This window comes from Aedes aegypti, chromosome 2 (genome assembly GCF_002204515.2).
Source record: "Aedes aegypti strain LVP_AGWG chromosome 2, AaegL5.0 Primary Assembly, whole genome shotgun sequence".
In the NCBI taxonomy this organism is placed as follows: Eukaryota; Metazoa; Arthropoda; class Insecta; order Diptera; family Culicidae; genus Aedes; species Aedes aegypti.
This window is the reverse complement of record NC_035108.1, coordinates 153,549,897-153,563,472: the sequence shown is the minus strand read 5'-3', so window position 1 is coordinate 153,563,472 and position 13,576 is coordinate 153,549,897. Positions and strand designations below refer to the sequence as shown.

General features: G+C 34.4%; 1 protein-coding gene across 26 annotated transcripts in view; it reads left to right on the top strand.

The window, feature by feature from the left end:
- Positions 1–13,576, top strand: part of LOC5579421 (glutamate-gated chloride channel) — a 472,520-nt gene that overhangs the window by 431,938 nt on the left and 27,006 nt on the right. The window contains exon 18 of one of the 26 annotated variants that reach the window (XM_021842804.1): positions 12,951–12,953. The exons of the other annotated variants lie outside the window; for them this stretch is intronic. Coding sequence (XP_021698496.1) covers positions 12,951–12,953 — 3 coding nt within the window. The remainder of the gene's footprint in view (positions 1–12,950; positions 12,954–13,576) is intronic. 26 annotated transcript variants of the gene reach the window in all.

Below are 13,576 nucleotides of genomic sequence, written 5' to 3'. Positions count from 1 at the left end.
ATAAAAAATTACCATAATAATAACAAGAAGAGGATTTATGTTCTTAATAGTCTTGAAACATAGAGCATTGTTGTGTTCATGTTAAAGATGCTATTTTTCAAATGTCTTATTAAATTCTGCTCAATGTATGGAACTATCAATAAAGCGAACACTTTTTTTGGGGAATTTGAAAACCCCGTCCCTCAAGTTTTTGTTTAATCAGGGTCATGGCCCTATGTATTTCATTTCAAGAGGATATAGGGGAAGAGGTGGAAAAATGAACAAGGGTTGTAAAATGGACACCGTGCTTATTACGGATGAAAACCAAACTTTATCGATTTTGTATCATGCAAATAACAATTTACTCAAAAACATCACCGAAAAAAACAGGATTTTAGTGGTGTTCTATGCGAAATTAGAACTCATGCTTAATTAATGATCTCGTCCTAAAAGCCATTGATAATCAAGTCTGACCAAACGAATGGAGTTACACGTTAACAATGCTACAACGACAAGAAGATCTTCTAGTGGTGATAGTTTTCATTTTTGTCTATGCATTTGCTTAAACATGCAAGCTTTTAGAGGCTTTTTGAGCAAGTTCATAAGTTACGCGAGAACTGAGGTATTTTTGAGCTCAAAGGTCTCGAGGTTAAATATCGCAATGATGAAATGTCAAATTAAACTCTTTTAGAACTTTTTTGAATGGGTTACAATCATTTATTGATATATTTTCAGAAATGCAATAGAAAATTTCAAAAATGTTTGTTTTACACTTGTATTTTGTATGATATTCATTTTCCACAATAAACTGTTCATTTTACCCACATAGTGCAGGTAAAATGAACATTTCTATAATTTGCAAATGTGGAAAATAAGCTATCTTAGTCTCTACAAACTAGAGATCAAAATTTGAGTGTCGAAGTGCAACTTAACACGAACTAGTAGTTTGTTCAAAAGAACCCTCCGATACCAAGAAAAATTGATAAAAGATGCATTTCACGCCAACTCGAACATATGTGGGCAGCACTCTTTCAGATTTCAATTAAATTTCCTCGGTGTATAGACCTTGACTAAATTCTTCAAAATTTATCTGGACCAAACTTATTCTACACGATTTTTTTCCAAAATAATGTTATCGAAAAATGACAACTCCTACATAAAAGTGTCGTATGGATAACTTGTAAACAATTATCTAAATTTTTGAATAAATGAGCAATTCTCGCTGAAACCAGGCCGCCATCGGCACCCATCGTTAGAATTCCAATTTTATGTCACTGATCGCTAGTTTTCGATAAAACTTAAGGGTGGTCCTTTCTGTTTTCTCAAATTGGTGGACCCCTCGTACGCCTGCTAGCTGAACAGTTTGCGAAAAAGCCCATTTTTCGATAAATCTTGGGTATTTCTTCACGGGATATGTCTCATATTTCGCTTGGAACACATAGCAAACTTAATGGCATCGTATAGAGAAAGGATATAGCTTTCATTTAAACTTGAAATAATTTTGGCGGCCATTTTAAATTTGGCCGCCATCTTGAATTTTGTTAGAAAAATCGTTTTTTCACCATTAGCGCACTGCTAGTTTTGAATTCTGAGAACACCATCAGAAAGCTGAGGAAAAATTGCGTAAGATAGGCTACAAAAACTAGGTGAGCAATGGTATTTACCCTATGATATGAACAATTTTCTAAATCATGTTCTACTATTTTGACGTATATGACGAGTGCAATCAATGCAAACATCATTTTTTTGTACTACAATGAAACAAGTTTTCAATCGTTTGTGAATTATTTGAGACAGATGAAGAATAGGAGTGTTATTTTGAGTGAAAAAATCTGGCGGCCATCTTCGATTTTGACGCCATCTTGTTTTTAAGTAGTAGAATGAGTTTTCACTTTGATAGCACTCAACATGTTGAATTTTAATGCTACCGTTACACTTATTCTTCTTCTTGTTCTTCTTTTTCATGATGTTACGTCCCTACTGGAACAGAGCCAACCCCTCAGCTTAACTAGCTTTTAAAACAAATTATCAAATATGATTTTTAACGCTTATTTGCTACCTGAATGCTTCTTCTGCATATCTTCGAGTTGAAAATAGCATTATTTCTTTCATTTATTTGGTCTAAAACCATTGATAGAAATGAACAATCAGTTGAACAGCTGAGATAAGATAAGAAAAATAGAATCTGATTGTTTTTTTAACGGAGTCCTCATAATTTAACATGATGAGCACTGAGATGGTGAGAAATCATTCAACTACTAAAAACCAAGATGGCGTCGAAATCCAAGATGGCCGCCAGATTTTACAACCTCGAAATAATACACCTGCATTTCGGCATTACGTCCACATTAGAACAAACCCTGCTTCTCATCTTTCACTTTATGGCTCAGAAAATCAAGGATATTGTTTTTGCTTCAAAATTTAAGATTTCCATTCTGTATTACACTGTTCGACAAAAAATTTTTTTTGGCTGGATCAGGGACGCGGTTATATGGGTCTTGAAGTGCAAGAAAAGTGTAGAAAGAGGCCGTTTTCAAATGATTTGCAGCACCCCTGGATTAGTTTTTGACAAAGTTTGAAAATTTTGCATTTTTCATCAAAAAAAGCGTAATAAGCAAAATATCAATAAATTTTCAAATTCAATTATTCAACCATTGAATTAGTCAAATTAATATTTTTTAGCCCTAGATCGCTTCAGGGAAACGTGCACCATTTCAGAAGAATATTGGCATCATTTTTATATATGAATTTGGAATGTTAACGATCATTAAACAAGCATACGAGGATGTGCACTATATAAATACTACTTATTTTTCTATTCCACACATCTGGTTCATTATATAATAATTATTATAGCTTCAAGAAGACGCTTGATTATGATTTATTTCTTTGCTCCATTTTATAAAGCAATGAGCAATGCAATCCAGTAACATTTGAGTTCAACAAGGATACGACTACGGAAAATTGATGTGTCTGTGATGTGATGTGATGTGAATATATGGGCTGGTTGGTATAATAAACTCTCAGCAGAAATACAAAATATATATAGATTGGACACTGACATGTAAATGGTCTTACATGCGCTAGTTGGTTTATCAGGAGACGATGTCTGTAAAAAAATGTGATAACATTGTTATTTGCAATTTCCAAATATTTCGATAGGTACTCATTAATAATTGTTTACTTATCGTGACATTCATTATCCTCGGAATATCCCTAGGAAAATTACAGAATAACATAAAATAGCAACAAATAATTTAGTAATTATCATTATCACATTTTTTGCGAAAGCCGCTCAGGCAGGCATGAGCTTTTTTTGATTCAGTCTGTGCACAATACTAATCATTTGTGAAAATTGATTTAGTGGTAACATGTCTGCTTCTTACTTGTAAGATGAAACAATTTCTGGTTAAACCATTTCCGATATTTTTTTATTTTTCGGTTCTAAACTTCACATGTTTTTTGGCAATTTTAATCAACCTTTCAGTTTTGAGATTTGGAATGAATTTCACAAATAATTGCGATATATTCAAAATGAGTAAAACACTTGTTTTTCTATGTCTTCTTGTTAAAAGAAAGAAAAATAGAAATTACGTGAAGTTTCGCAAAATTGTTTATCACAAATGTATGGATAAATTGTTTCTTCACTTAATTGAAAAGCATTTTTACTCGTTTCGAGGATATGGGAATGGGGGCTCATAAATGGACACGTTTGTCCTTATATGGGAGACGAGTTTAAAATTAACCTTAATGGTCGACTTCTTTATGTTTCCAATATGCTTACATCTAAACCCATTTGAAGAAAACATCTCATTGAACAAGAAACTAACGCTCCATTTGAAAGTTTGATTAAAATTGCTGAAAAATATGTAAAATGTAGAACCAACAAAAAAAATCGGAAATGGTTTAACCAGAAATTGTATCATCTTACAAGTAAGAAGTAGGCATGTTACCACTTAATCAGTTTTCACAAATGATTAGTATTGTGCGCAAACTGAATCAAAAAGATCTCATGCCTGCCTGAGTGGCTGTCAAATGATGTCACAAAAAATGTGGAATTGTTGATTACTGAATTATTGGTTGCTATTTTACGTTAGTCTGTAATTTCTAGGGATATTCTGATAACAAATGGACCTCACGATTAGTAATCTATTCTTAATGAGTACCTTTAAAAATCTTTGGAAATCGCAAATAACATTATTATGACATTTTTCACGGACTTCGCCATCGGCTCCTGATAAACCGACTAGCTCATGTAAGACCACTTACATGTCAGTGTCCAACCTAATTTTGTATTACTGCCAAGAGTTTATTAGACCAACCAGCCCATATAAACATAACAGACACATCAATTTTCCGTATTCGTATCCTTGTTGAAATCAAATGTTACTGGATTGCATTGCTCATTGCTTTATAAAATGGAGCAAAAAATTAAATCCTAATCAAGCGTCTTCTTGGACCTATAATAATTATCATATAATGAACCAGATGTGTGGAATAGAAAAATAAGTAGTATTTATATGGTGCACATCCTCATATGCTTGTTTAATGATCGTTAACATTCCAAATTCATATATAAAAATGATGCCAATATTCTTCTGAAATGGTGCACGTTTCCCTGAAGCGATCTAGGGCTAAAAAATATTGATTTGACTAATTCAATGGTTGAATAATTGAATTTGAAAATATATTGATATTTTGCTTATTACGCTTTTTTTGATGAAAAATGCAAAATTTTCAAACTTTGTCAAAAACTAATCCAGGGGTGCTGCAAATCATTTGAAAACGGCCTCTTTCTACACTTTTCTTGCACTTCAAGACCCATATAACCGCGTCCCTGATCCAGCCAAAAAAATTTTTTTGTCGAACAGTGTTAATGCACTTTTGTCAATGTTTTACGTTAAAACTACAGATATTACTACAAGACTTGCTAATGTCCCGACGCGCAATCTATAAACTTCATACAATGAACAACAATGCATATGGTAAAAAAATGTTTGTTTAATACAATCAATGTTTTTGGACGGTTTTTATTTATTGAATTTATTTATTCATTATTACTGAATTCAAAGATATATCGAAGAATTATTCTGTTGTCAGAAATCGCATTATAAAAGAAAATTCCTATTTAATAACCTGGATTTAAGACCAATAAAGCTGAGTATCTGGCTCGGTTCCAGTAGGGACGTAACGTCAGGAAAATTAAGAATAAAAAGAAGAGGGGTATACGTAACCCTTTTTTATTGATAACCTCTAATTTCAACATGCTGAGTGCTATCAAGGAGAAAAATTCATTCTTGTACCTAAAATCAAGATGGCCGCCAGATTTTTTCACTCAAAATAATATTCTTATTCTTCACTCGACGCGAATAAAACACCAAAGGTTGAAAACTTGTTTCTTTGAAGTACAAAAAGAGATTTTTGTATTGATTGCACTCGCCATATACGTCAAAATCGTATAACATGATTTAGAAAATAGTTCATTTCATAGGGTAAACACCATTGCTCACCTAGTTTCTGTAGCCTATCTTACGCATTTTTTCCTCTGCTTTCTGATGGTGATCTTAGAATTCAAAACTAGCGATGCGCTAATGGTGAAGAAAACGATTTTTCTAACAAAATTCAAAATTTTTTCGAGTTCAAATGAAAGCTATATCTTTTCTCTATACGATGCCATTAAGTTTGCTATGTGTTCCAAGCGAAATATGAGACATAATCCGTGAAGAAACACCCAAGATTTATCGAAAAATGGGCTTTTTTTTCCAACTGTTCAGCTAGCTGGCGTACGAGGAGTCCACCAATTTGAGAAAACTGAAAGAACCACCCTTAAGTTTTATCGAGAACTAGCGATCAGTGACATAAAATTGGAATTCTAACAATGGGTGCCGATGGCGGCCTGGTTTCAGCGAGAATTGCTCTATATCGTGTATCAGGTACGATGATACTCTGTGCCCAGGGAAGTCAAGGAAATTTCCATTACGAAAAGATCCTGGACCGACCGGGAATCGAACCCAGACACCTTCAGCATGGCTTTGCTTTGCAGCCGCGGACTCTAGGAAGGTCTGCAACGAGTTACGTACAAAATTTTTTGCAATTTCGTAGAAGACCACTTGAGGGTATCAATTTACAATTTCTACAAAATTGTTTGGTTATGATTCATTATGCAACTCAAAACAGTTGCGTAATGAGAAAGCGTTGCGTAATGAATCATTACAGCACTGATTTCAGTTGCGTAATGACTTTACCCGCACTGCATACTTCAGTGCAGGAAAGTAGGCCGTTAAATGACTGATTGGCGTGATGAATTGCAAAAAAAGTTAAACCTGTTCAATTTCTTTCGTTGAACAGGTTGTTTCCACATATGTATGCTTTAGAGCATGTACAGATTACTAAGCTGTGAATGTATGTGGGACCTTAGTTATATGGGGTTTGGTTCATAAACTAGACGCCTCTGCAATTTTATCAAGAAGTAATATAAATAATTAAGTATTTGTAAAAACTGGAAGGGAGCTATTCCAGGAGTAGATTAACTTCCATCAGTTTTTTAATAGATGTATAAAAATGAAGAAAAGTCTCATTATACTCCATTCGAAAGATTTCATTTGGTGCTCCAAGTAAAACATGTCGATCTATATAAAAATCATTATATTTTTCATACGTTCATTTTTTTTTTAAATTTATTTTGCTATTTTTAATGAGGACATTAATCTGACATCTGACATTTTTCAAAAATTTCTCTGAGAAAACATTTCCAGAATTGAATATAGGGTGTCCAAGAAAGTATGGGCACGACTTTGATAACGAGAATCATATATATATATTTTTTTTTTTTTTCAAACAAATAAATATTTTTATATATTTCCTTGAGGAAATTTAAATGATGCCTGTGAAAATTTTGTTTGATGAAATAACCTTTTATATTCAATTTTTTGGATTATAGAAAATAAGTTCTTATATAGCCAGCACAGACCCTACTTTTGTGTTTTGTTTGAACTTAACTACTAATGAATGTTTCTATCAAACTCTTTCGATGTGATGTGTTAAAGTACCTTGTATCTGAGATGTTTCACACGAATTTTTGTTTAAAGTTCTATTTGGCTTTGGTAAAAAACATTTGACAAAATTGTAAAATTCTAAAAAATCGCTAATTTTTCTCTCTGGATAAGAGCACTTCATGTAATGATAGATTTTCAGGTATTTTCAAAATAAATAAAAATAGTTCTTTTGAAATTTACTCAGGTCAAATATCTATATTTTTGGATAGACAATTTTTGTTTTTAGATTAAAAAATCGACCACAACTGAAATCGGATTTTTAATTTCTATTCAAATTTTAAACACTTAAATTTATAGTTTCCATTAAAATAAGTCACAGTCAATCATTTACCGTATCGGTAATGACAAATATATTTTATCAGATTTTTATTGTACGTACTTTATGACCTAGCACATATTTCGTTCAACAAAGTCGCTCAGATATTACGTGATTTGTTCAAAACTAATAAGATAATCCAGAAATGTTAACCATCAACAAACAGGTAGCGAAAAATAACACTCAAAATTCAAAATCTGCAAATGGCAGTATGGTAAAGTCGTTGTCTATACTTTCTGGGGCACTTGATAGACTCAAATTTTAAACTAGTGCAATATTCGCATCGTGATCTTATGATCTCTAATACACAATTGTATGTAATTATTTTTTTGCAAATCATTTCTGTAAATATCTCTGTCATTTTTTGCAACCAACTTTAATAATCAATGGATTACTTAAACTTATTTAATTAGGCGTACAATAAAGTGTACATAATCAGGGTTCCAGGTCATTTGGCCGAATGCCATTTGGCCGAACGCTATTAAGCCGAAAGGATCATTTGGCCGAACGCCATTTGGCCGAATGCTGTTTGGCCGAAATTGAAAACAAAAGTGAACTACAGTTAGCATAGATTTATAATGAATTTCAAAGAAATTATTCCGCTTATTCATAATGAAGGTAACATCATTATTGATATACAAATAATTAGCTTTTAGTAGTAGTTCAAGAAACAGTTCGTTCTGAAAGAAGAACATCCTAAATGTAAGCAGTTATTCACTTCTCTGCTAGCGGTGATAGCCATCTGCAGATTTTTTCGCATTGAGTTTGTAGTTATCTTTTGACAATAATTAATACGGTTTTAGACTTCTTCGTCCTTCTTCTGGATCGGGTTGCTTTGATCCCTCGCATCGTACTATGTAATATATGCAACAGCTCTAGCAACCACAAGTCTTGGCTTCTTTTACTTCAGTGTTCCGCGAGACTTGTATTGCTATGCGCAAGCAGCGGTGCAGAGTTCAGTTCACATGTTGCAAGGAATGAGAATGACATCTCACCCAAGTTAAGCCTTGAGGTAAAAAAATATGTTTTGAATAATACGTAAGGGAATCTGAGGCAATATGCACCCTCGAGGCAAAACAATACCACGATGCCTTTCAAGAGTATTTGTAAAGAAATTGGAAAAGATTCTCCAAGGGCTGATAGGAGTGACCCACAACATACGATTTTACAAATCCAACATCGAAAAAAATGTCTGAATTTTTCTAAATTATTTATAGAATCCACGAAAAGTCGTTTTGCTCCTGAGGTGCATATTACCCCTGATACCCTTATTATAAGCTTTAATATCAATAACTATAAGAAATACTTCACTCAAAAAACTCTGCTTGCTATGCTGTATGATAGCAAAAATGAGTTAGCACCGACAATTCCAACTGTATTTTTTACACCTTCAAAAAGTCTGAATATTTCTATGCAAAACTGACCCTAATAAAAATGAAATAGTCAAAAACCATCATGAGACATCTATGAACTAGAAAACATGGAATGTCTGTGGTGCCAACGAAACCTTCAGCATTCTTGGGAGGAAATGTTTGTTGGTACCGACCTGATCAATTTGCCCCCCGGATTAATAATTTAGTAAACAAAATAAAGAAAATGTTCTTGTAAAAATGCAGAGTAAGATCAATTGCCTTTCGAATAAATCAGAGAAAGTTTTAATTGGACGCATAGTCAAATAGGTACGAACAAACCACTTTTGTATGTGATAAGGGGGTGATCCCCAACTTTTGCAAGGGAGTGTATCAGGTATCAGAAGACCCCGAAAATTGGGAAATTTGTGCAATTGTCCCTTTTTCATCATCCCTATGGGAGAGAAAAGCGAAGGGAAAATTGGGAGGAAATAGGAGTGGCCCTTGAAGAGGGAAAATCGCATAAGCGGAATGAGAGCATATAGCTCCATATTACAATGGGCTTAAAACAGTGTCCTTAAAAGGACACTGCAAAGTGTAAAGAGTGTAAAGAGAGCCTATAGCTCATTACCACAGCGGGTTAAGAATAACAGAATGTCCTGAAAAATCTAGCTTATCCTGAGTTGCCGCCCAAGAATTGCTCTGAAGCTTCAACCAGCACCTCAAAATTGGAATAGCTGACTCAGGGCCAATGAAGTCATGCGATGCTCCACCGCGACCTAGCTCATCATTCAATTCATTTCCAGCGATGTATGCATGGCCAGTAGAGTGATGCAAATTTTGAAATGTTTGCTCCCCTATGCTTAAACGATTTTAATTATGGTAAATAGCATCCTCCTCAAGTTTGAAGTGATTCGGAAGAAATTTGACTGTGCACACGCCATTTGAAGTTTATATGAGGAATACTATGGAAAACGCCAATCTTTTGTGTTCAGCCCTCTATCTCTTTGTCATAATATTTTATGGAAAAGTGAACAAATTCTACTAATGTGAAATTCTCCCAGCTACAACTTTGCCCAAGACCATTTTTTGATTCGACCTCAGGATAAATTGCTATTCATAATCATAAAGTGGGTTTGCATTTTGCATGCTTAACCAACTGCTCGGCAGGCAACAGTGGTGCTCCTGGCGGGAAGAATAGATCAAAGTAATCCAGGCTACTATGTTCTACAGCAAAAAAGCAGTGTTGCTCTGCAAGTAATTGAATGATCATCTCAGCATGTTTCAGACTTTGTTATCAATAATAACAAATTATCCTTACGTCCCATCGAAATGTGGTCTTCGGAAAAGTTGTAGCTGGGAAATTTTCACATGAGATGAGTGTGCTCACTTTTTCATAGATTATTATGACGAGCAGTTAGAGGACTGAACACAAAAGGTTTGCATTTTCCATAGTAATTTCCATATAAACTTCAAATAGCGTGTGCACAACCAAATTTCTTCCAAATCACTTCAAATTTTGGGAGGATCATTTTCATCATAATTTACATCGTTTAAGCATAAGGGAGCAAAAACTTCAAAATTTGCATCAGTCTAATGGCCAGGTACCCATACAAGGCTTACAGAGTTGGCTGAATTCAGCTCCTCAATTTGAGTTCGACATGCGATAACAAGCTTCGACCTTGAGTTGGCCGAAGCAAGAGCTTTTATTTTTTACATAAAAGAACAAATATTCCCGCCTGAAAAACAGTGCAGTTTCTACCAAGTGAGTAAAACTGATTCAGCCTTAGCTCACGAGAATTCACACCAGCACCTGCAAAGGACAAGCATCCATTTTAAAGGACATAGTCAACGACATTGACCAAGTGGGATATCGGTGAACGTAGAGTGTCTATGAAACTTGATTGTAACCAATTCAACATAGAGTTTCCAGTGTGTTGATCGGGGATTCTTCAAACGCATATTCTATAAAGTTACATTCAAGTGTTCAAAGAAGATATGACGATTGTCAGATAGGTAGTAATTATTTCATAATTGATGCTTCGGTTCAAAAAAATCGAAAAAATAATCACTATTTAACTTCGGAACTATTATGTTTTGTAATTGAAACATAAATTATTCAACCTCATAAATTCCGAAAAATTTCCTACTCGGGTTGAAAGTAAGCATTGATTTTCGTTTACCTTTTCTACCACGCAAATAGCTCTGCTCCATGATGTAAAATGAGTCAACATAAGGGTAGTTCAAAAATTTGTTTTGCTGCAACCGCTCATTCCATTTTACTATCAGATTTTGAGTTCCTTGAGTGAAATTCTTGCCCTCTAAAGCACATGATGAAAATCTTTATCTTTCTGGTCTCACATCCCAACTAGAACAGAGCCTGCTTCTCAGAAGTATTCTTATGAGCACTTCCACGGTTATCTGCTGAGAGCTTACTTTGCCAATTGAACATTTTTACAGCTCTTTTCCAGATGGTAATGTTAGAAACAAACAAGATGCTCAAATCCAACAAGAAATGTAAAACAAGACGTGAACTAAAACCGAGCCACCCTATTGCGCACGGAAGGTACCCCGTTCCGAGACAAACGTTCGCTTGCTCACTAATGAAAGATTTCCACCGGAGTGTGCTCTTGGCATTCTAATTTAGTGAAACCTGAACAGAGGAGGGCAAATGCTCAACGGTCCAAAGGTGGTAATTTGTGTTTTTTTTTTCTGCTCCTTCCACCATTGCTCGATCACGTCATGCTTCTTCCCTAGGCCACGGTGACACGTGATTTTCACACTCGGTGCAAATTCAACACATCATAACCATGGCGAAATTAATCAATCAAAAACGAAAACGTGCATGACGATTAAAGATTGTGTCCTTGTGCCTTCATGGTCACAATGTTGCAACAATATATTATCGTTTCAAATTGTGTGAGACAAGTGGCCATACGATTTCATTATTTGAGCGTGTCTAAACATTCACCTCCATAAATTTAAAATCGCTCTTGGCATGGAAAAATATGAAACTGGTTTACTTAAATTTAAGACAAAGCTGCAGAAATACCTATCAATTTCACGATATTGAACAGGAAGAAAAGACAGCGTTATGTGCTTCGAATGTTATGGTAAAATATGTGTAAATTATTTAAATTTCACTTTTTTTTCGTACTATTTACATTAAAAATTATTGAATCAATGGCGTTCAGGGCGAGATCATAAATTAAGTGAGATCATTTCAAACACCATGCGTGTCTCAAGTTTGATAACATATATGTGCTGTATGAAAAATAATCTTAATTAATTGAACAAATTATTGTAAAAAGTTGCAAGCTTTTGCAAAAAACTTATCAATGTTCCGAAACACGCAATATTGCTAATATTCGCATAATAGCCCCATGTTGATAGGAAATCTCATAGAAAATAAGACTGTTATGCGAATATGGGCAGCATATTTCATCTATCAAATGTCAAAGTTTGCCGGATATGAATTAAGATAGATTTAAGATATCTATATTAAAAAAAAAACATCTTTTTCATATAACCAAATAACCAAATGGGCAATCGACACCGAATCTTAAGGTGAAAATGAATCCACAACTCAAATCTTCACTAGCGCAAATCTAGAAAGTTTCAACTGAAACGTCTGTACTTGTCTTTAGATTTGCGCTTCAGACATGTTGATCCATGTTCATCTTAAAATAGAATTTTTTGAGAATGAAAAAATCCAAAAACACCAAAATTCTAGAAAATTTTAAGAACATGTACTTTGTACGCCTCGTGCTTTAAAAAACATCAAACTGCACTCAAATACTCAAATAAACTGTTCAATGGACTGCAAAAATCTACTGATTGAGTAATAATAATGTATATAAAAAATAATAATAAATATATTATCCAAATGATAAATAGGCTGTTGCAATATTCGAATATTTTGGCAACGTTGACACTAGCTGTATATCTATTATCACTGGACTTTACATTTTTTCAGTATGTTCCTGTTTTTTTTTAGAATACAGATAATTTACATTTGTTGTCGTTATATTTTCTTAGTTGTACGAACCATGCCGTGTTTCTTTAGTTGATTTCAACTGTATGGTTATAATAGTGCAAATGATTTGTAACCTCAACCCTTAAACACAATAGATTCCAAAAACAATAAACGCAATATGCAAAACCAAGTATATTTTACTAGAATGCAGACGAATAATTAGTCGTTTTTACCATTCCAACATTTTAATGCTTCATGGATATGTTTTTCTGTAGCCGGTAAGTGTTTTTCTGCTTTATCCTGACGATGCCAAACAATAAACTACCCATCTATATAAATACATAGTTCCATATAAGTAATTCCATGAAACCCAGAGCAAAACATGAGCACGAGATCCTTTTTTATCCCGCACTGTGTAGCATCCTCCTCCTGCAGATTGAAAGAACGGAAAATGGCGCCATCTGCATGCAAACATTCCCCACAATGCCTAGAGGCAAATGCACGTGCACTTTCTCCGCTATATGAACAGAACTCGAATACGAAAAACACTCTCTCTCCGGTATGCCGCCGTTGCTCCTATGGCTGCCATATATCAGTTATGAAAGGAAAGACAAAAGGATGTTTAGCAAATTTATAATTTTTCATTGTTCGGGCCGGTGACTTTGGGCGGAAACTGCCAACCGTCAAGTGGGAGGGCAAGGTGAAATATGATCATTCGCAACTCGGAGCCGGTGTTGTGTGTTTGCAACAAGGTGGATTTCCATCTGATTTCCATGTATGTTATTATTTCAGTGGTCGGACTAGTGTAGTTTTTTTTTTCTTTTTCAATTATTTTAAGCTAACAATCTGCACAACAATGCGAGAGTGGCTACAACGAGCAGCATTACTGCGAAGTTCTACT